This window comes from Mesocricetus auratus, unplaced genomic scaffold, assembly GCF_017639785.1.
Source record: "Mesocricetus auratus isolate SY011 unplaced genomic scaffold, BCM_Maur_2.0 Super-Scaffold_100013, whole genome shotgun sequence".
Classification (NCBI taxonomy): domain Eukaryota; kingdom Metazoa; phylum Chordata; class Mammalia; order Rodentia; family Cricetidae; genus Mesocricetus; species Mesocricetus auratus.
In genome coordinates, this window is record NW_024429196.1 from 12,193,016 (window position 1) to 12,217,549 (window position 24,534).

The 24,534-nt window shown below is 40.5% G+C and overlaps 1 protein-coding gene across 6 annotated transcripts in view; it reads right to left on the bottom strand.

The window, feature by feature from the left end:
• Myo3a (myosin IIIA) overlaps positions 1-24,534 on the bottom strand; it is a 188,246-nt gene that overhangs the window by 47,235 nt on the left and 116,477 nt on the right. For 3 of the 6 annotated variants that reach the window (XR_005880707.1, XM_040755400.1, XM_040755398.1), the window contains exons 18-23: positions 21,912-22,122; positions 19,349-19,493; positions 6,209-6,362; positions 3,618-3,706; positions 2,948-3,082; positions 1,706-1,835 (exon numbers count right to left, since the gene is read on the bottom strand). Coding sequence is in view for 5 of the 6 variants with exons in the window: in XM_040755400.1 (XP_040611334.1) it covers positions 1,706-1,835; positions 2,948-3,082; positions 3,618-3,706; positions 6,209-6,362; positions 19,349-19,493; positions 21,912-22,122 (864 nt within the window). In the remaining variant the exon portion in view is untranslated. Of the gene's footprint in view, positions 1-1,705; positions 1,836-2,947; positions 3,083-3,617; positions 3,707-6,208; positions 6,363-19,348; positions 19,494-21,911; positions 22,123-22,610; positions 23,021-24,534 lie in introns of those variants that run through there. The other 3 variants (XM_040755399.1, XM_040755402.1, XM_040755403.1) reach the window with 3 other exon arrangements.

Here is a 24,534-nt window from a genome sequence, read left to right on the forward strand (position 1 = left end):
CATGGTATGTACTCACTCATATATGGATTTTAGACATGAAACAAGAGAGTGCCAGTCTACAATTCCACTGCCAGAGAGTCAGGGAAACAGGAAGGATCCTAAGAGAGATATGCATGGTACTCCAGAGAAGGTGGAATGAGGCAAGATTTCCTGAGCAGATTGGGAGCACGAGGTGGGGAGGGGAAAGGGATCCAGAAAAAAGAGAGGGGGAGAAGAGGAGTAGAGAGGAGAACATGGGGGAGCAGGAAGGTTGAGTTGGGGGAAGTATAGAGAGCAGGATGAGAGATACCATAATAGAAGGATTATTATAGGTTTGAGGGGAGATCAGGCACTAATGAGAACTCCATAGATGTACAAGGATGACACCAAGTGGCAAACTAAGCAGTAGTGGAGAGACTACTTTAAATGCCCCTCACTGATACTTATTTTGACTACTATCTTACATACCATCCTAGAACCTCCATCCAGTGACAGAAGGAAGCAGAGACAGACACCCACAGCTAAACACTGAACTGAACTCCTGGAACCCAGTGACAGAGAAGGAGGAGTGATGAGCAAAGGGGTCAAGACTGGGCTGGTTTAACCCACAGAAACAGCTGACCTGAACAAGGGGGAGATCTTGGACCCTAGACTGATGGCTGAGAGTCCATCATGGGACTGATCCACACCCCCTGAATGTGGGTGTCAGTGAGGAGGCCTAGACAATCTATGGAGCTTTGGGTAGTAGATCAGTATTTATCCCTGGCACAGAAATGGACTTTGGGGACCCATCCCACAATGAGGGATGTTCTCTCAATCTGGACACTTGGGGGAGGGTCTGGGCCCCTTCCCAGAACAAAATGACAGACTCTAGAGATCCCTCATGAAGGGCCTTACCCTCCCTGGGGAGTGGAGTGGGGATTGGGTGGGGTGGCTGCTGGGTGTGGAGGGGAGATATAGGGAGCTGGGATTGACATGGGAAGCAAACTTGTTTCTAATTCAAATATATAATAAAAAAGTGTAAAGAAATAAAAATAAAGAGTAGAATTCAGAGAGGAAAAAAAGGTGTTTCAAAAAAAGTTTGAAGAACAATTTAAAACTACAATAAAAAGAACCCTAAACAAACAAACAAACAAACAAAAAACCAAAAAGCCAGGTGGTGGTGGGTGGTGGTGCACGCCTTTAATCCCAGCACTCAGGAGGCAGTGGCAGGCGGATCTCTGAGAGTTTGAGACCAGCCTGTTATACCGAGCAAGTTCCAGGACAGGCTCGAAAACGATATAGAGAAACCCTGTCTGGAATAAAAAGAACCCTAATCATGTGTATTTTCCCCACTAAATGAAAGTGAGGATGCATAAGGCAGTGGAATAAGGAGTTAGATAATATGAACTTAGCTAATAGAAAACTCATGATCACGAGGGATCATCTAATGGCCACACACACCTGAAAACAGCGAGTTTTCTTTTGAGGAGAGTGAACTCTTCTCATGAGCAACTGGGACACTTCCATATTTTTTTGGTGAGAGTCTCAAATATTTTCCTTTATTAGAGCCTAGTTTCTTTATATTAATTTTTATGCCTCCCTCAGATTAGGAATGAATGACTGCTTTGTGAATTGAAAATAAACAAACATGAAAAATCAAGGACTATGGTCACAAAAAAAGTCACAGAGATAGAAATCACCTGATGAGGCTTAGAAGAACCTTTGCAAAAGTCAACTGTCTTACCTGTTTTGGTCAGAGGGTGGCTGACAAGCTGCCGAATTACACTGTTTTCTGATGACCTCAAAAGTAACACAATGTCAGTCGGGAGCGTGTCTCTGTTTTTTGCCAAGAACCCACTAGCGCTGTAGAGGACCTGTTGAGACAGGTGTTGTGACTATTACAACCCTCGCCATCACTGCCATCCTCAGTGCTCATTGAGGGCTCAGTCTGAACTGGGCAACACCCACACATGACTATGCGTGCAATTCCTTACCATTTGGCCGGAAAGTTGTAAATTTCCTTTATTTGGAGGGATGGGAATCATAGAAGAACCATCCCTATTTCTCTGAGAACTAGTCCAGCTCTCCTGACTTCAACATGATAAGGTCTTACATAATTTAGAGACTGCACTCTGTAGGGTATCTGTTTCTGGAACTTCTAACTAACCATCTTTAAGACTTTAAAGATATGAACATATCCCATAGATTTCTGGTGGATAACCAAATGTGTTGCTATGGATTGAATCATGTCCCTCCAGAACTTATGTTAAAGATGTTCTGAAGTCACACAAAGAAAAGGCCTTGTGTAGACTGGGGGAGGTGACAACTGTCTACAAGCCAGAAGAGGCTTCAATAGGCAACAACTCTGCTCAGAGCACCTTGGTCTCAATCTTTCCGCATCTAGAACAATAATAATAAATTTCTTATGTTAGAGCATTCAGCCTGAGGTACACTCTTATAATGAACCAAATAATACACTTATTAAAACACCTAAGCAAAATAGCCATAGGCAATTCTTAATTGGTGACCAAAGCTGCTTTTATTTGGTAAGTCAAATGCTAAGAATCATGAAAGGTTATAATGAAAATAAATGTAAGTATATAAAATTATGTATGTTATATATAATTAAAATTATGTTTAAAAATTATGTGTATGTATGCTTTTCCACCATGCATATTTGTGCATGCCCACCAAAGCCAGAAGAGGGCATCAGATCCTCTGGACTTGGAGTTATAGATGTTATCCACTAAGTGGGTGCTGGTAATTGAACCCTTTGGTCCTCTGGAAGAACAGGCAGTTTTCTTAACTAGTGAGCTCTCTCTCTTCAGCCCCTCAACTTAAGGGATACGTTGTTAATGACAAAGGTCATTGGGGCATTCTTTGGCCCCTGGAAGTGCCAAATAGATAAATTTATAGGACTTCTCAGTTTATTTTTCAATGATTTTCTCATTTTATACATTCTTTTTGATTTTAGTCTTCTTCGTACCTCAACAATTATGGCACAGTTCTGAGGCGATGATCCATTATTGTCCACAGAAGGGAGCATGCCAGTTGGGTTTAAGACAACATATCTCAGGTTGGACTGGTGTGCGGCTGTGTTCCAACCAGTATATGAATGCTTCTTTAAATTTGAGACCGTCCATTAGTTAGCTCCACACATTTGGGGCAACTCTGCTAGTTGACTATTCTCTTAGCAATCTCTCCTTCATTTTGAGCAGGGAGGGGCATTGGCTGAAAGAGTTGGGGTGAGTAGGAAGAGGGAGGACATGGAGGGAGAGGGAAGGAGAGAGAGGAGAGAGACCGAGAGAAAGAGCAACAGAGGAAGGGAGAGAGAGAGAAAGAGAGGGGGGTTGGAAGGAGAGAGAGAAGAGTGGAAGAGAGGGAGAGACTGACCCTCCTTCTTAGACAAAAAGTAAGAGACAGCTATGTAACATGCCCTAAGGTACTCTTTCGAAAAGTAAAATACAGGTGACCACTGCCAGCTGGTCATTGCAGACAGACTGGATGACTAGGAAGATAGGCAGACGGAAGAACCAGGGCCAGATAGAAGCATGGCAGGATCACACCACTGTGGCTATCTCCCAACAGTCTGGGCCCGCTTACTATACTTTACTGATAGAAGACTGGAGTCAATGACAATTCCCATGGGTTCTTACTTTTCCTGCATAGTGATGGATGCCAAAGCTAAGCTCCATTCTTTTGGGTCTCCAGAAATACTGTGACTTCAGGTTGTCTTCAAACTTCTCTGTAGAAGAAAATTGAACTCCAAATATTAAGCATACAGGAGATCCTCGAGTAAAACTGATGGTCAGAAGTTTTTTTCCCATATAATGCATGAGGAACAGAGATATTTAGATATAGTGAAGTCATAAAGATTTGGAATGACAAAGAAAAATTCACAGTCACGTGTTTACCACTGCATCTTACTTTAGAGCAGGTCTCAAATGTCAGACTATATCATTATCCCTGGAGCACCTGTGGAGGTGCAAGCTATGGGGCCTCACCTGTGGAGGTGTAAGCTATGGGGCCCCACCTGTGGAGCTGAAAGCTATGGGGCCTCACCTGTGGAGGTGCAAGCTATGGGGCCCCACCTGTGGAGCTGCAAGCTATGGGGCCTTACCTGTGGAGGTGCAAGCTATGGGGCCTCACCTGTGGAGGTGCAAGCTATGGGGCCTCACCTGTGGAGGTACAGGCCATTGGACCTCAGACTGTGAGGGCATCAGACTTTGTAGGCTGGGGAGGAAGCCAAAACTTCACTAGCTGCTTGTATTGCTCACGCTCCTGGAGTGAAGGCCATAATGTGATTCCATGCTCTAACACTAAAGCCCTGGTGGTGTAGCTTTCCTGACCATTTGATCACACAAACATAGTGGGTCCATAAAGGCCATCAGTTTCTATGAACATTTTAACACAGCAAGCACCTGCTGTGAAATTATTTCCCCCATGACATTAAGGCTTTTTCCTTTTCTGTCTGGTGTCCAGGGGACAAAACAACCCTGTCAGCAGAAAGGAATACCACAATTACCAAAAGTAAATGAGGAAGAGAAAAACGAATCTACACTTTCTTTAAGTGCTTACATGTATGTTATGAATACCTCCATGAGCAGGGAATAATGACTTTTTTCAGTTACCTACTCAAAAGTCCTTTTGTTTTTTTTTTTCCATCTTAAGTGCCACCTTCCCATTTTAACCACTTCCTTCCTGAGATAGGGTCTCCTGCATCCCTTGCTATGTAGCCAAGGATAACCTTGGCTAATCCTTTAGTCTCTAAGTCCTGACTGCTGGGAATAGCAGCACGTACCACCAAACCCATTTTATAAAGTATCAGCCATCAAACCCAGGGTTTTACCCGTGCTGGTTGTGAAGTTCAATCCTAATTGCCAACTTTATTGGATCTGGAAACAACTGATAGACAGGCCTGTGGGCAGACCCATGGGAATAGTTCCTGGAAGGATGAATTTAGGGGAGAAGACCCTCCCCCATAGTGGGCAGGACCTTTCGGCTGTGTCCCAGATATAAAAAGGTCTGAGGGAAAAGCCGGCTGGACCTGTCTTCCTTCACGTCTGGCTCCTGAGCCTGCCTGTCCCCTTGCCGTTGCTACTGTCCTCCTCTGGGACGTCAGAATAGCTTCTTTTGCCTCCCAGCATGGCTTTCTAGAGGTATCACTGCTAAACTGGGGTTGCTGAGGCAGCTCATCTAGTGGACTGAGCAGCTTTCAGATCCCCAGCCTCTCCAGCATGCAGTCAGTCACTGCAGGACTACTCAGATGTACCGCGCGCGGACAGTCTAAGGCACCCCGTTTTGTTATGTGTGTTCACCCCATGGGTTCTATTCCCCCTAGGAATGCTGCTGTACTCTAAGCAAGTACACCTTTTACCAGCTGAGCTGCGTTCCCAGCCTGTGACAGTTTTGCTTTGATAGCGATAAATTTATCACTAACACCCCAAATCTGCATAAATTGGATATTTCAAAATAAAATTTTCTTTGTTTGTTGTAGGGGCTGGGGAGATGGCCCAGTGGGTAAAGTACTAAGGACCTGAGATCTGCTTCCCAGAGCCCTCATAAAAGCTCATAGGGTACATGCCTGTAATCACAGCATGGGGACCATAGGTGGGGACAGATGGGTCTAGAGGCTTGCTAGTCAGCAGGATAGCTGAAACAGTGAGCTTTGGGTTCAATGAGAGACCCTGTCTCAGAAACTAAGACAGAGAGTGGTAGAGGAACACATCTGAAGTTGACCTCTGGCTTCAATGTGTTTGTACAAGTAGGCACCCCCACACCTTTACACACAAATAAATAAGTTTCTCTCTCTCTCTCTATATATATATATGTATATATATGTATATGTGTGTGTATGTATGTATATTGTTCATATCACTAAATTGAGCTTTCTGCTCACTATTTCCTTCCACATTCTAAAGCTGTGTTTCTTTTCTGTCCACCAATTTCTGACTTGGGATTAGATAATTTTTATGGTGATTTACAAACCAGATTCAACATTTGAGATTCTACCACAAAGGAAGCAGAAATTCAATCTCCAATCTTGTTTAATTCATCACTATGAACTTTACCTTGCTATAAACACTCACTGGACTAGGCATTAGGTCCAAAAATCACTTCTTGAAAACCAGATACTGTGGGCTTTATGATAGCTGTTTTTCCTAAATCATATAAACCAATTAAAAACCATTGCAACTTTCTTGGAACCTTCACAAATACATACAGTCACAGTAGATTTAAGACTCACCTATGAGAGTCTGGTCAGTGGCATTGGGAAATCTGCTTTCCTCATCAAGCAGGGACAATAAGCCCATTGGCTTCTGTAGAAACATGTCTAAGAGGGGTTGGTTGTCTTCATATTCAATAACTCTAGCATCCACGTCTTCCTTTAGATACTCATTCTATAATGGGTTATGAGTCAAACAGAAAAAATCACATAAAAGTGTGAATAATGTATAGGTGGATAGTAATTACCCAGATTTCCACTTTACATATATTATAATAAATTGCTACCTGTGACATTGCCTTAAACAGAGTGTATCATTTTGTTTCTCTCTTTGCTAGCTTATTAAAATCAGCACTGATTATAATCAGGGGACTAGTAAAAGGATTGTCAGTCTCTCAGAATTACAGAGGACTATGTTGTTAATGGAAAGTGGTATGGCTGTGTCCCAGAATTTGTACAACATGACTGAAGCAGATCTTAGGGTCATCCTTTTCCCATTGTCTCTCTCAAGAACATTCACATACTGTTCCGTAATGGTTTCATACACTGACATTGCTGGTGGGGTAGATAGCAGGAGGCAATGGGAACAATCAATGGGTTCAGAATCAAGGACACCCAGGCCCATCTCTAGACACAGCCCCACAATCCATTGGAATTTTCTGACTTTCTAAGAACTTCCTTTCTCATCTATTAAACCAAATCACAACATAAAAACATATAGTACACTGATAATAGTTTGTTTGCTAGTGTTTTACAAGATGTGTGAAATAACCACACCATGAGCCAATGACATGACTGCAAAGTATGGTGTGTTTTGAATATTCCCAATCTAACATATATGTTTAAAATAAGACAAAATCTAAGTCTCAAAGAAGCAAAAGCTCAAACATAGTTTACCTAGCATTAAAAATGAAAACAATTTCTTGAAGTTTCACAGCTCTTATTTTTGAAGGTAACCTTGGGAGAAGTCTGTAAGCCTAGAATTATTTTACTGTTAGACACATTATGCTGACAGCATATAATAACTTGAATCACAGCTACAAAGTTCAAAAAAATTCGTATTTATATAGAAAGTCTATGAGGTTAAGGTCTCAGCTGATGCAACTGTCATTTCTATTTGTCAGTGTCCAAATTCATTGCATGTTTTTTGTGGCAGGTCACACAGTGCAGAGAAGAGTAAGTTGGAAGACAATGCCTTCCTTCAAGTACCTTTGTTATTATGGACTCCAGATAAACCATAGAGAAAAAATTACTTTAGTTGCAATCAGGGCTTATAAAGCACTTATAGTAAAACAAGCAAACCCAAAGCTGCACACTGCATCTTAAGCATATGTGGACATATGAAGTTCATCATCCTTAGCTCTTGGATCATTTAAAAAAGATAGTGAGAAGAACTGTAAGCAGCACTAAGCTGAAGTATTGAGAATATGCACCCCTGTTCTGTTCTCACCCTCTGAATTCCATTCAGAAAGCTGGGAGGTGCTCCCTAAGCCTCAGGGACCATCATGGAAGAGGGGGAGAAAAGATTGTAAGAGACAGAGGTCAGGGAGGATGAGAGGGTAACAGAGTCTTCTGGATATGACAGGACTACTGCACTAAAGAATTCAGAGCGGTTGTGTTTGCCTGCACAAAACTTGCACAGAATCAAACCAATTAACATTTTAGCATGTGACATGGAGGGCTTCATGAACCCACACCCCCCTAACTGAAGAGCTATGGACAGTTTGTGACCTCTGATAGAAGAAAAGTCAGTTTTCTTTAAGGGCATAGCTCCTGGTAGATCAACCAAGTTCTGTACTCTCACACCTAGAGATATATGGGCAGCATGAATTGGAGCTCATTGGTTACACACAAATGCACCAGATCTAAAGCCTGGGAGAACTGTGGAAGTTTGGGGAAGGGATAATAACAGAATGCCAGTCTGTACTTCCACTGACAGAGAGTCTGGGAAACAGGAAAGAACCTAAGAGAGATATGCATGGTACCCCAGAGAAGAGGAATGAGGCAAGATCTAAACAGATTGGAAGCACGGCGAGACGTAGGGGGAGGAGTGGGAGTTGGGAAGAAGAGAGGGGTAGAAGAGGAAGAGAGAGGGTAGGTCATGGGGGAACGGGAAGGCTGAGTGGGGGGGTAGAATAGGGGGAGAACAGGATGAGAAATACCGTAATAGAGGAAGTCATAGGTTAAAAGAGAGATCTGGCACCAGTGAGACCTCTAGTGATCTAAAGGGATGACACCAACTGGCAAGCTAAGCAATAGTGGAGAGACCACCTTAAATGCCCATTTCTGATAATGAAGTTAATGTCTACACTATATGCCATCCTAGAACCTTTATCCAGTGACTGATGGAAGCACACGCAAACACCCACCACACTGAACTGAACCCATGGAACCCAGTGACAGAGAGAGAGAAGCGATGAGCAAACTGGCAAAGAATGGGCTGGCAAAACCAGCAGAGACAGCTGATCTGAACAAGGGGAAGCTCTTGGACCCCAGACCAACATCTGGGAGGTCAGCATGGGACTGATCCAGACCCCCTGAGTGTAAGAGTCAGTGAGGAGGCCTGGGCAACCTATGGGGCCCTGGGCAGTGGATCAGTGTTTATCCCTGGCATACAAATGGACTTCGTGTGTCCATAACACAAAGATGGATACTCTCTCAGCCTGGACTCTTAGGGGAGTGCCTGGACCCTGCCCTGAGCCAAGTGACAGACTCTGGCTATGTGGAAGAAAGTGGCAATAGGGTGGGAGGCTGGGGGGATGGAGGAGGGATGCAGGAGGAGGGGAGGGAGAGGGAACTGGAATTGACATGTGAAGCAAGCTATTTAAAATTAAAGTAATAAAAAAGTCAAAAATACATAGTATGACATTCTCAAAGAAATCATAAAACTGTTAAATATGAAAATGAAAAAATGGAGGTTGAAAATCACTTGACTACATATTAACAAGGCAAGGGAAATCAGAAGGTTTGAAGGTTCTTCAAGTTCTGTTTTTCATTGCATTTTGCGTGTGAATGGGCAAGAAAGCCCATATGAGGTACATCTTGGAGGCCATAGCCCCATGGAGCTGAAATACTTAATACTAAGAATATCATCTCTTTCCCCAGGGAGACTTAGGATGATGCCACTGAGCCCTCAGATTCACACAGTGGCATGGGAGGATTGTGCCATATTCTGATAGAGGGACAGGATTCCACATAGCTGCTAAGGCAGGTGCAAATTTAAGCATAGCTTCCTCAGCACAGGTTAGTAACATGGTAAAGGTCACCTGTTTTCATTTTGGTCTCACCTCATCTGAGAGACCATCCCTCAATCTCCCAGACTAAATTAGCAAATTCCATTCACCAACTAGTCACTCTTTGTGTACCATATCATACTTTGAATTATTTTTATATCCCTAGTATTTTTTATTTATTATTTTCCATGTCTCTCACTATAATGAAAATTCCGTGTAAACAGAAGCTTTCTGTTATTTACCTCTGTATCTAGAAAGACTATTATATAGTGAATATTACATGCATGTGGACTCCCACACTAGATCCATTCACATGTTCAGGCCCTAGCATGCAATGTGATTGTATTTAGAGATAAGACTTTAAGGAAGTACTTTGTAAATGAGGTCCCACCCTTATCCAGTGTCACTGCTGTACGGCTAAGCAACATAAGAGACATCTTGATTCCCAGGCACAGAAGAGGCCCCTGTGAGGACACATGGACAAGACGGACATTGTAACTCTGAAGAGAGGCCTGGGAGAAACAAACTCCATCAGCACTTTCATATCAGACTTTCAGCCTCTAGAACCATGAGACAATTAACTTCCATTGGTTAAACAAACTTTCTTAAAATCCATAGCATTTTATCACAGCAGCCCCAGCAAATTAGCATACCAAGCTTTCTGGATCCTTTCTACCTGTAAGAGCTATTTTAAAAAATCTGTTTTCCACAAGTGACAGTTCATGCTGTAGAAAAACAGAACACTCATACATTGCTGGTAGGAGTTAAAACTTTCACATCACCGTGGATAACAGTGTGGGAGTTCCTCAGAAAGAAGGGAATCAATCTACTTCAAGATCCAGCTATATAACTTTTGGGCATATACCCAAAGGATGGTTCACCCTAACACAGAGACAGTTGCTCAACCATGTTCATTGCTGCTCTATTCATAACAGTCAGAAATTGGAAACAATCTAGGTGTTCTTCAACAAAAGAATGGATAAATAAACTGTGGTGTATTCATAGGGTAGAGTGTTATTATTCAGTCATTAAAAATGACATCTTGAAATTTGCAGGCAAATGAATGGAACTAGGAAAAAAATCATCATGAATGAGGTATTGTAGACCCAGAAAGACAAATATAGTGTGTGTGTGTGTGTGTGCATACAATTATTTTAACTGTTAAGTCAATGAATGATAACCAAGGTACAATCCATAGAACCACAGATGGTAGGTATATAATAAGGGACTAGAGGGGACAGATAGATCTCCTTAGGAAAAGGAAATAGAATAGACATTTATAGATATATGGGGAGGTGAATAGGGGGACCAAGTGGGGATGGGAAGGGGAGAGGGGGTAATGGGAAAGAATATGGGGAGAGGCAGCTAAAATTAAAGGTCAATGGAGGGGTAGTATGGAAACCTAATACAGTAAAAGCCTCCTAAAACATATACATATATGAAGGTAATCTGAATGCTATAGCCAAACATTGGGAGAAGACAGAGACCTAACAGGGCCCTATTGCTGAAAACAACCTCTACATAACTCATTGAACATGAAGGTGTTGAGCTCCTGCCTACTTAGGACCTTCACTCCATGTTCTAGTGTCTTTGTACAGGAAGGTAATCTGCATACTGTCAAAAGAGAAATATAAACACCAAGCCATCCACAAACCTCTTATCTACAATGGTGTACCGCCTGCAAGGTATGCTAGGGTAGTGGTGGCACAAAGCTTGTGATAGTAACCATAACTGATCTGACTTAAGGCCCACTTCACAAGATAGACCATGTCTGACACTGCTTGTGTCATTAGAAAGCCCTAGGGCAAAGCCAAATAATACCAATCAAAATAGAAAAGTATAGTGATAAAATGACTCCTAATGATATTAACGACTCCTAATGTCATCAACACGTTACATTTACAACGAGAAACAAAGGGTTTTACACACCAGTATTGATATTATGTTGTAATTTCCCAGGCAGAAAACCCATCAAGTAGGTCCACGATGCTTTGACTAGCATTGGCTGAAGCTGTCAGTGAACTGCCCATAGGAGCATCCCCAAGAGCTGAAAAGAGAAAGTCTGGGATGCTGATAGCAAATGAAGCTGGATGAGGCTTGTAGAGAGAGCAGACTGTGGTAGATTTCCTGATGGGTCACGATGCCTGGTTTATATAGTGGCGAGGCTTGAACCCAGATCTCAGTGCATGAAAGGCAAACATTCTACTATCATCCCCAGGCCCTATCAGAAAACTGGCAGATCTGATGAACATTTAAATAAAGCTAAAGGTTACAAAAACAATATATAAAACCAGTAGCTTTTTGATACAGCAACAACAAACTTGCCATGAAAGAAATATGTACTAAGAGCTTCAAGGAAGTTAAAATACCAAGGAATAAACCTACAGAAGAAGGTGGAAGACTTCAGACCCTGAAAAAAATAGGCAGAAGGAGACACTAGACAAAGAAAAATTCTCCATTGTTTATGGACTGGGCAAAAATCAATAGTGTGGAAATGGCAGCATTGCCAAAAGCAATCTGGAGATTTGACGAAACACCCATCAGAATTCCAGTGGCGTTCTTCACAGAACAGAAAAATATTTTAAAAAATCATATGGAAATAGAAAAGATAGTTAAAGCAATCCCAAGCAGGAAAAACAAAATAAAACAGACAAACAACAGTCAAAAGCCTCACTGCTGGAAATAAAATATCTGGCTTTTAAATTATACTTCAGTGCCACAGTGACAGGGACAGCACAACACTGATACAGAACGGACATATATATCTACAGAAAATAATAGACCCAGAAAGAAGCACACACAGCTTTGTCCTCTTATCTTCTGAGAAAGGTTTCAAATTACACACTGGAAATGCAATGGCTCATTCAATTGCCGATGCTGGCAAAAAAGTGGATATCCAGCTATAGAAGACTGAAATTAGATTCATATCTCTCGTCCCGTGCAAAAATCAATTCAAAATGGATCAAAGGCCTTAAATTAAAACTTGGAACGTTGAAACTGCTAGGGTAAATAATAGGGGAAATAGTGCAACATGCAGGATTTGGCAAAATTTCCTTAAAAGGACTCCAAAGGCTCAGGAAATAATCCCCAGAACTGATAAATGAGAGTGCACGAAATTAAGAGGAGTCTGCACAGTGAGCTATGAACAGAGTGACGAGGCAGCCAATAGAAGCTTTGCCAGCTTTAGTTCAGACTCAAAGTTAATATCCAAATTATAGCAAAAAGTTAAACTTCTGAAGCTCCAACTATCAAGCAATAAATGGGCTAAAGAACCGGAGAGTTTTCAATACAAGAAACACAAACGGCCAATCAACATTTTAAAAAGTGTTTCATACTCAGCATCATTAGGGAAATGCAAATTAAAAATGCATTGAGATTCTATCTGACCCTAGTCAAAATGACTATCATCAGGAAAATAAAAGAAGAAGGAGAAGGAGGAAGAGGAGGGGGGTGGAGGGGGAGGAGGAGGAGGAGAGGGGGAGGAGGAGAGGGGGAGGAGGAGGAGAAGGAGGAGCAGGAGGAGGAGAAGAGGAGGAGGAAGAAGAGAAGACAACAAATACTGGCAAGGGTGAGAAAAGGCGTTGTTGGTGGGAGTGTAAACTGTTCAGCCAGACTTGGAAATCAGTATGGAGGTTCCTCAAAAAAGGAAAAGCAGAGCTGTCTTATGACCTAGTTGTACCACCCTGTATCGGACCACAGAGAGGCTTGTCCATCCGTGTTCACTGTTGTACTATTCACAATAGCAATGGAATGGAACCAGTCTGGATGCTCATTGATGGATGATGGACAAAATTTTGGTATATATACACAGTAGAATTTTATTGACCCATGAAGACAAATGAAATCATGAAATTTAAAGGAAATTGGAAAGATTTGGAAACATTATGTTAAGCAAAATAAGCCAGACTCAGAGACAAATGTTAAATGTTTTCTCTCACATGTGAATTTTAATGTTCATTTTTTTGGTTGGGGGTGGGGTTCAAGACAGGGGTTCTCTGTGTAGACCTGGCTGTCCTAGAATCCACTCCATAGATCAGGCTGGCCTCAAACTCAGAGATCCATCCACCTCTGCCTCTTGAGTTCCTCTTAAGGGGTGTGCTGGCTCGGGTCTTTAACTTTTATATGTAATATGGCTAACTGGAAAGGGAATCGTAAGAGGGGAGAAGAGGTTTTAAAGAAGGCAGGAAAGTGAACTAGATGCATTTGACATGAAAGCGACAGGGCACTGACTACTTGGTGTGTAGGGAGGGGCAGGGAATGGAAGAGAGAAGAGAGGGTGGGGCATTAATAAAAACAAATTTTGCATAAAAACATAATAAAACTCATGTCTTTGTATGTTAATTAAAAACAAAATCACAGCAATTATACGGACCTATGCTAATTGTACATTTCATTGTATTTACCTTCATTAAAAACTTTATAAGTGCTGTGCAGTAGTGGCTCACGCCTTTTATCCCAGTACTTGGGAGGCAGAGGCAGGTAGATTTCTGAGTCCGAGGCCAGCCTGGTCTACAGCATGAGTACCAGGACAGCTAAGGCTACATAGAGAAACCCTGTCCTGAAAAACCAAACCAAAACAACAAAAACCCAAAACAAAAATAACAAACTTTAGAAGCTTAAAATGAGATCAAATGACCAAAACAAATACTAAAAATCCTCATCTGATGTTGAGGGTGCCAGCTCAGTTTCAGGCGAGAAGGACGATAGATATGAGTGATAGGAATTCTGGGATGAAGGATGGTCCTCCAGCCTTTCCCCTACATACCCCGAGGCTGGGATGCTGTGTGTGAGCCCGAGCGAGGAAACAAGACTTCCATCAGGAGCTGCTCAGGGGCTTCAGAGAATGGTCTGGTTGGATATAAGATTTTACATTTACTGAGTAAAAAGCTTAAGGTCTATTTGGATATGGTCTCAAACAATCACCAAACCTTGCTGGAGCATTTAAAAACAAGATCTGTTTATTAGAGTATTCTAAATGCATTTGACTGTCTTAATAATGAAATGAAATACCTAGCTAGGTGTGGGGGTGCACACCTTTAATGCCAGCATTCCGGATGCACAGACAGGCAAGGATCTCTGTGAGTTAGAGGCCAGCCTGGTCTACAGAGCGAGTTCCAGGACAGCCAGAGCTATACAGAGCAAACTGCCTTAAACAAAACAAAACAACCCAAATGAACCAACCAACAAAACAAAAGCCTATAAAATTATTTTTATTAATTAAGAAGCTAAAATAAGACAAAAACTATCACCAGTAAGCACATAGTTTTAACAAGGAAGAAATTAGGGCACATAAAATAAGTCACCCTTCTACAAAAACAAAAAAAAGGTTTATTTTGAATTGCCTACACAGTTTCTTATATCACATGACTGATTTCTTTTATAGTATTGAAAACTTTGAAGTGTAGGTATTACATATTGAGTACATTTTTACTCCTTTCAAGTGCCACAGATTATGTGTCAAAGCCTACGTTAGAAACATGTAACACTCCAGGCCTTGAACAGCTGGAGACAAAGATATTTGTATATCTTTCCACAGGAGAAACCAGAACAGTAATTTTTAATTTATTGTTTCAATATGTACTTTAGTTTCTTGATTATAAAACAACTGAACTTTCAGGTCTCACTCACAAGGGCTTATTGATCGATATATGTAATGGCCTGTATGTAGAAACAAATATGAACACATTACATTAAAAGCCAACTTTAGTCCAGTCAATGGCTAGTCAGAGGTGTTACTTGAATGCATGAAGAAAGATTATTCAAGGTATTAAGAGGTATATGTGGACACAGGGTGTGTTTTCAGTATTCTAAAACAATGCTTTGCCAGTACTGAGTGGCCAGTGGTTCTTAGAAACAGTGGTGTTTGTTCTGATTTAAAATATGGTTGGTGTGTTTTCCCTCAGTTTGAAATGTACATGAGTAGGGAGGCTTCATTCATTGTGTGTATGTTCTATACCACACTGAGCACACAACTGTATAAAGTTAAGTCAGAGGACAAAACCCATGACAATGTCAGCATGGGGAAACTTTGAAAATGGACACACATTTCTAACATGGCAAATATGATGACATACCCCTCAGACTTCCCAACACCCTTTGATTCTTGTTGAGTTCTTTTTCACAAGATAGAAAGCCATAACACACACACACACACACACACACACACACACACACACACACACCTCAAACACAAACCTTGACTATTTCCAGTGGAAATTTGTATTGAGGGCTCTTGTAGGACAGTGCCTTCTCAATGGAAATCAGATACTGTCTTTGCTGCCCTAGGCTCTATCAACCAAGAGTCATTCAGAAAATAAAAAAGTCAACAGTGTGTCTATTATAAAAATTTAGCAGGGAAGGCAAGAGTGTTTCATCTGCTGGAATAATAAAATTTAGAAGACCATGCACTTTCAGCTGCAGCTCATTAGGAAGACTTCAGCAACACATTTAAAAAATATTATACAAGTACTCTCCTTGGCTGATCATCTTCCATTTTCAGGGAGGGGATCTAGGCGACTATGGAAATGTTTCACATTATTGTTTTCAGATAGCATTGATTTAAATGTTCTTAATATATATATATATATGCACATAAATCTGTTCTAGAGCTGGGGAAGTATAAAGGCTCTAAATGTTATGAAATGCCATATGCCGAGAATCATCCAGGGCAAACTAGAAAAGCAATGTTACCTAGAATACCTAGATGATATGCAAAAGAAAGGGATGAGTTACAGGGCTCTGGATGGACTGTTAACAGCTCCTCAGATATTTAATCAATGCCTACAGAAAAGAAGATGATGAAGAGAAAAGAAGCATGGCTTCCAGGGTGACAGGCGCATGTTCTGAAAGGAAGATAAGTGATTCATTAGTTGGACGCCAACTTTCCAAGAAATTTAACACTGTCTACTTGACAAGCTAATTGGGATACCATTGTAAATACGTCACTAAACATGTTTTATTACATGTCATGGTTTGAGAATGTCTATAAAGGATCCTGTGTTGACGCTTGATCTGTAATTGGATGCGCTGTTTGGGGGTAATGGGAACTTAGGGAATCAGCCCTAGTTGGAGACAGTGGGTCCTGAGGGCATTCTTCCAAGGCTCTAGCCTCTCCTTCTGTTTTCTGTTAGTCAAAATGTAAGACACTCCTCTGCTCCATAAGTTGCTCCCTTGGATATTTTGGTCACAGTGACAAAAACAAAAACAAAAAAACAAAAACGTAACTAATACACTGTAGTCCATTGATTCTGTTTTATAACAAAGGGAATGGGGGAATGACACTCAAAATACCTTTTCAAGCCAACTTTCCTATGGTGAATTATAAAACACTGGAACAAAATTAAAATTGAGCTCAACTGAAAAACATTTCATAGTAAACTATTGTTTAGAGTTCAGTGTCAGTATAATTGATTTTTTTAGGCTTAAGTAAGACAAGTACTTTACTTGTGAAGATGCTGTTCAAGACATTTTGGTGGGGTGGTAATTTGGAAGTATTTCTTTTAAACACCCTAAAGATAATTAAAAGTTGCTATAGGGTAGTTTTCTTTAGCAAGCCTAAAGACAAAAGAAAAACGTTAGGATCATGGGTGAAATGAATGTTGACTAATCCAAGTGGTCTATAAACATTAACATTTCGTAGATGTAAATATCAGTAACTGCTGATACATCTCCACATGGATCTAAGGCTAGTTAAAGAGAACAATGGTGGTGGTCTGACAGTACAACCCATTAACTTATCAGATGGATGATGCATAAGGATGTACTGTCCTCATACAGTACAGTCCATAGATAAACAAGTTTCATTTATTTCAATCTTTGATGGATTCTGTATTGAGACATTAGAGCAAAACAACATTAATTTAATTCATATGTATTAAAAACTTGTTATATTCTTGCCTCAACTTGATTTTCCTGATCCCTCATGAGGATAGCAAGAAAAGAAATACCTTAATAGAGGGAGCCATTATAGGTTTAAAGAGAAATCTGGCACTAGGGAAATGTCCAGGGATCCACAAGGATGACCCCAACTAAGAATCTAAGCAATGGTCGAGAGGCTATCTTAAATGGCCTTCCTCTGTAATGAGATTGATGAGTACCTTAAATGCCATCCTAGAGCCTTCGCCCAGTAGCTGATGGAAGCAGAAACAGAGATCCACAGCTAAACACTGAGCTGAACTCCTGGAATCCAGTTGTAGAGAGGGAGGAGTGATGAGCAAAGGGATAAAGACCAGGCTGGTGAAACCCACATAAACAGCTGACCTGAGCAAGTGGGAGCTCACAGATCCCAGACTGACAGTTGGGAACCTGCATAAGACCAAACCAGGTTCCCTGAATGTGGGTGTCTGTTGGGAGGCCAGGGCAGTCTATGGGGCCTCAGGTAGTGGAACCAGTATTTATTCCTAGTTCAGGAATGGGCTTTGGGAGCCCATTCCCTATGGAGGGATACTCTCTTAGCCTAGATACACGGGGGGGGGGGTATGTTCTGCCCCAAATGATGTGACACACTTTGATGATCCCCCATGGGAGTCCTCATCCTCCCTAGGGAGTGGATGGGGGGGGTGGGATGGAGGGTCGGTGGGGGATATGGGAGGGAGAGGGAGCTGGGATTGATATATAAAATAAGATTGTTTTTAATTTAAATAAAAATGTTTTGAAAAACTTATATGTTAGCCTCTGTAAGCACTAAAATAATTATGAGATGATCTAGGACATAGAAGTTTATGACCTGGTGAAAAAGGTCATATCAAGAGTAAGGCTGGAGCCATTTCAGTGTAGAAGGGGAAGTTGGCACAGATGAGTGCATTAGGAATATTAAGGTGTGTGGTGGGGAAGTACAACGGAGGGCAGGTGGGTCCTGTTTCCCTGGAGCTTGGCAGTGAGGGTGACAGAGTGAAGGTCTTGGCCACAGAGACAAACAGAGTGCAGAAAGGCTTCAAGGCTTCTATTTGCTCTTAATTTTAAGGTGATTTAATGATGGATCTGGGCACCAGGAAGATACCAATGGAGAGAAGTGGTGGAGGGGATGGGGAGAGGGTTAGGAAGAACGAGACAGTGACTATCCACCAGAAGCTGACTGGGTATAGTGGGGGGAAAACCAAACAAATGAAGATAATGTCTTAAATTTGTGTCCTTTTCTTAGACCAGGACGTCTCAAGATGGACAAGTTTTCTTTTCTGACCACTGTTTTCAGACTGCAGTTTTGAAATGAAGTATGAATAAATCTAAACCTTTTAAATAAAAATCCCATGCCCCTTCAGTTTATGTTAATTAAACATCAGTTCTAATTAGTAAACACAAAGTAAAGTGACATAATTTGAAGGTGACAAATGACATGAGGACTGATAGTATGGCTCCTTTAGGTTTAATAAAATAATTAAATAGTCTTAATATGAAAGTATGCCAAATGAAATTCAAGTAAGTCCCTGCTCTCTCTAAAGAGAAATATTGTTGGAGCTGAACCATAAATTACATATTGCACCTGACAAAATTACTGCTTCTTGCCATTTGCATCAAACCCATTATCTTGAATTCTGTTGCCTGGATACTAGGATTTGAAGTTTAATGCACTGTAGATGAATATTGAAATTTCAAATAGAATTCCAGCAACACAGTCTAAGAAAATAAATACTTGTAGACACAAAGGAAATAGCTTTGCTTGCAGTGGCTCAAAGTGGTTAAGTTTTAAAGAAAACTGCACTGGTTTTGAGTGAAGGATTTAGAACATCGCCTGTCTAGTGACACTAAATTCACACTTTTTGTTTGTTTTCATTTTTACTATGGACATGGAGAAAAGTAAATATTTTCCATGTCTTTGAGTGTTATGTCATGACATGTATGGTCCGGGGACTGTTTATCCTATGCAGCTATGCACTAACACATAAACACTCACACATGCATCTTTAGAGTCCACACTTGCACTTCAGCTTACCTGCTCCCATGCAAACACGTGCTGATTAAAATAATACTGGATCTGTTCATTTGCAATGTTAATGCACAGCTGCTCAAAGGAATTCTTTTTGAAATTTTCAAAGCCGAAAATATCAAGAATGCCGATGCTTAGCTCCTCATCCCCACTGGAAGAATTAAAGATGTTCGTTGAGTTAGTGCTCATTTCCTTGGGAGGAAATGCAAGGCAGAGCATTTTGGAATTCCCATAGGTGATTGAGTTAATTAAACAAGTCTCTCGGCAGAAAACAAAGATAATGGTAATGAAATTAATTTTAATATGTGCATATAACAGTATTTTTCTTACTAAAGAACCCACTCCCATGTTCTTATACACCTAAACAGAAGTCCATCCATGGGGTGTAAGCACTGTCACAGCCCTATGTGAGTCAAACATCATACAACAACCTGACTTATATGCAGAGTATTGCAAACATACAGATAACCAAAACTTTACCAGTGAATCAAACATTCTTTTAAAATTTAAAATGTCTTACCACAAATGCCCTAGTTATTTTCAAAGAACAGTTATTTATTTTTACTTATTTGCTTGTTCACATGTAAATACAGATCAAATGACAACCTAGAGAAAGATACAAATATGTAGGGATTCATCTTTATAGTTAAATACTTTAAGCCACTTGTGGTGGCACACACCTGTATCTTCAGCACTTAGGAAGCTGAGACAGAATACTTGACAGGTCAAGTCTGGGATGCATAATGATATCCTGTTTCAAAAAACAAATGAAAACCAACCCAAAGGAGGAAAAACAAATGATTTTCGAAATACAATTAAATATTATTTTATACACAAATTATCTCAGATGCACATTTCTTTTTGCTGTTACATGTTGCTAGTTCTGCTCACTAAAAATCAGACACTTGGTTAAAATTTTTGCTTTTCTCAGTAAATAGATACACTGAAGTAATTTTTATGTGTGCTTTAAGATGACCCTACAAAGGCTTCCCTTTGGGTCTACGGTTAGTGTAGGGGATGCTTGATGTTATGTGTAAAGATATGGGACTGGCAGCCAGAAACTGTGTGTGCTCCCACATTTGCAGAAAGTGACTGACTCAGAGCTCAGAGTGGAAACTTGTGATTTCTAAAACTTTAGCCCCATTGGATTATAGATGTCATGAATCTATAATCCCAACACTCAGGAGCTGTGGTAGAAGAATCTTGAATTCTAGGCCAGCCTGGTGTATATGGTAAGACTGATTCAAACAAGGAATCTTAGTGGCTGTCTTGAAGAACTAAACTAAACTATCACAGCAGGTCTTGGTTCAGTTTTTTTTTAAAAAAACTAACCACAATTAAAATAACTCCAAGTCTTGGCTAGTTATGGTTCATGTAAGAACAATTATTATTTAGCAAAAATGATACACAGGGATTTTTAGCAGTCACCTTTCTGGGTACCATCTAGTACTAAACATGCAGACAAGAGCTAATAAAGGGAGGCTAATGGCTCTAATTATCTTGTTTACATTATGTGTAATATACAAATGTAGAAACTTTCCTGAATGCTTCCAGTGTTTATAAGGTGCTGAATATCATAGAGATGACCACTAATGAGTAAAAGTCATTTGGATATTTATTCATTCTGGGAAAACTGCATTATGATCTGAGAGTCAGCTCAGTAGGCATTGAAGAAATTCAGGGATGATTGAGATTGTGACAACCAGGGAGTTAAGACCATGGGGCAACAATGGGTAATCTAGACAACCTAGCTGTATAATATGAAATAGGATGGGTTTTAGTGGGAAATAATGAAGAACTGTGTATGTGAAGCATGTATAAGATTATCTTTTGCAGTTAGTAAGTCACAAATAAAGATAAGGTCATCTTAACATAGATGGCCATCTTGCTTTTTCACATGTAACATTTCTAAAATTCCTATGACCCAAGGCAGAAAAAAATCTTCAGGTAGAATGTGAAGACTTTCACCTCTGCAAATCTAGTCAAAGGTGGCTGAGATGCCCTTTCTTTCTTATATGGGGTTCCAGGAGAACCACAGACACAAGGTGTCGGTGCCTATATTTAGGCTCCATTGACTATTATCTGTCATGTTCTTGTGCCTCTCAGCATCAGACTTCATTGGAAGTCACAGCACTTATTCCTGCAAGGCTGCAGAGAGAGCTCAATGAAAAGAAAGTTTTGCCTCGTATTCATGGTTTAATTAAAGCCCATGAAACAAAACAAAAAAAAACTGTTGGACTGAGATTTTATCCAAGTGTAAAGTGGTACACACTTCATGGTATACAGTCTAATTAAGAGAACATTTGAATTGGTAATATGATGCCAGGCTTAAAATCACTTTCTACCATGAATATTAACATTGCTACAGTTTTGTTAGAGCAATCAAGATATTTCATAGTTACATGGAATGAGAATGTGATGGAACTACTAGGAGACGAAGCATATCCACAGGAATGCAACTTTGATAACTAAATTAAACCAATCAGAAAGTTATTCAAAGGGACCTACACAAATCCAAAACAGACACACTACCTAAAATTTGCGGAAAATAGTTGTATAAAACATTTACCTTGGTGATGTGTCATGTTTAAGCAAGCTGTTAATACAATTGACTATCCAGCTAAAGAGGCGTCCATATAAAGTTTTAGACATGGCATCTCGGACATCAGTAGCTTTTTCTACTGTGTTAGGTCGGATAATTGTTTCTCCTCTAGTGACCACACAGTGGGAGGTAAGAGCTTCCTGTAGCTCATCTGCCTGAATGCAAAGCAAAGATGCTGCTGCAAAACCAATAGATTATTGTTAGAAAACAATGAAAACGACTCTATTTTCAGAAAACAGAAATGTCTAAATTCAACTGCAGCGCCTGACGTTACATAAATATGTGGTTGCCTCATGGTATCTGAATAAGCTACCATTCAGCATTAGTCTCCCTGTCTCTTCTTGATTACTCTCTTCTTGCCTCCACTAGCCAAACTTCGGCTGCTCCGTGGTACAACCTGGCACCAACCAAACTGTCTGAAAGAAGGAAGCAGCTGCATAGATGTGCAGCTACTTATGTGAAGTCAACACTAATTTCACCACATTGTGGTAAACATTTGGAGAGCACAGTGAATAGGTTTGGTAGAATTTTGATATGATTATTATGTAATTATTCCTGGAATGCAAGAATGAATTAGAAAGCTACTTAGGTTTTGGAGGGGTTCTCAAGTAAGTGGATTTGAATGACATTTGACAGCTCACATCTTACAGGGAGGGAACTTGCCATTCTTGTACTTCTTGTTAAGCTTTCTTTTTTGCTTCATATCCCAAGTGTTAAATTTTCTTAAAACATGATACTCAAGCAAACATGTGTTTCGTGATATCCAAATAGCTTAGGGATTTACAATTAATGATGCTGGAACTCAGGAAGGGGAATTCATTTTTTAATGTGCATCTTTTTTCTTTGTGTAGGGCTGGGTGATCCCAGGGCTTTGTGCGTGTTGAGCCCGTGCTCTACCTCCTTCTCACACTCACCACAGGAATCTTTAGTTAAGCCCACTGCACGAACAGAGGCTACATCTTCAGACCAGGTACTGTGTTTAAATTTCTCCCTACATTTGGAATTTGTTCTTTGACATCTTAGTTTTTGGTTTGTGAGCAAGATCAGTGACCTCTGTCTTTATCCATTTCTTCACACTGAAAAGCAAGAAGCCATATATGGTCCTCACAGAAATTCTGCCTTCTAAGTTAACAGGATTCATCTCTTTCCCTATCAGTATGGTTATTGCCAGTGAAAGACCAAGAAGATCAGTGTAATTTCATAGATGCCAGGCATTTTACATTTTAAAGTAGCCAGTTTGATAGGAAGGAATTCTTCTATTTAATTATTACTTATAAAGATGAACACCTTTTTTTTATGACTAGCATTACTCATTTTCTGGACTGCCCTCTTGCCTCCACATTCACCCTTTCCTAGGCAACCTCAGAGTACTCTTAAGCTTAGAGAGCGATATTTTGCTGCATATGTTGCAAATATTTTCTGTCATTCCCATTTGCCCAAAGTGTTCATTTATGTTTCCTTGTTATGAAAGAGTTTTAATTTTTACTGCTAAAAGCTACTTTAAAAAAAAGATAATTTTCTTTTGGTCTTCTTCTCATCTCATATAGTGTTTCATTGTCATTTTCATTAACTTTCTTGCACTGATATTTGTAGTATTTAGAGTTCTTTAGAGGGTCCAGCTCTGAAGGTGTTTGATGTCAAGCCTGATGACCTGTGTTTGACCCTGGGAACTACATGGTGGAAGGAGAGAGTCAAGCTTCAGTAGCTGTCACAACATTTGGTGAGATGCTTGGAGCAGAGAAAACTGGACCTGAGACCGTGGGAGCCTGCTCAAGCCAGTTCGAGATCTCCTAAGTCGGTGTTCCTAACCCTTGATGTCATCAAATCTACAGCCCGAGAAAGAAATAAAACAGTCAGTTCGAGATTTCCAGTTTCTCATCAGGCTTGCTACATCAACCTCCTGGACCCGTGAGTTTTCATCCCAAAGCCAACAAAACTGGAAGATTAGCAGCTAGCCTTTGATACATCTTAAAACAACAGAATTCATTTTGCCAGCTTTTCCCTTTGGGGGAAAAAGGACCCATTTAAAACATTTGGACATTGGTATGGACTGTGATGAATGGCAAAAGCCTCTTTTCAGTATTTGAACAGGACATGGTCACTTGAAATATCAGACTTGGTAGTTCCTGTTTCTGGAATTACACCTATGCCAGTGTGTTTTTCTGGAGAAATGTGGTTTGTCCTGGTGCGACAAAAAGACTTTGACTCGGGTTACATGTTCGGCTGATACTACTGACATTAAATCGACAGACTACATCACCACAGGAACAAATTGGTACTCTGTAAATAGTGCAACAAGCCTCTTGTTCATATTTTTTATAATGCTACATGTGTAACATCAATGATTGTACCTAATGTATCTGTGCAAGTGCACTATCTAATGCTTTCCTAAGTAGATCTTAAAATGATTGTAAACTTTATCACTGTTTTAACGGTCAAATTGTAACTATAAATCACCCTTGTAGCAAAGAAAGGCTGGTGGTAGAATGCTAAGGCCCAGATCGGGGGGGGGATGGGCAGGTGACAGAGAGGCGCTATGTCAGTGGGGGTCCTAGGAATGGTAACAGTGACAATAGGCATTCTGGCTTCA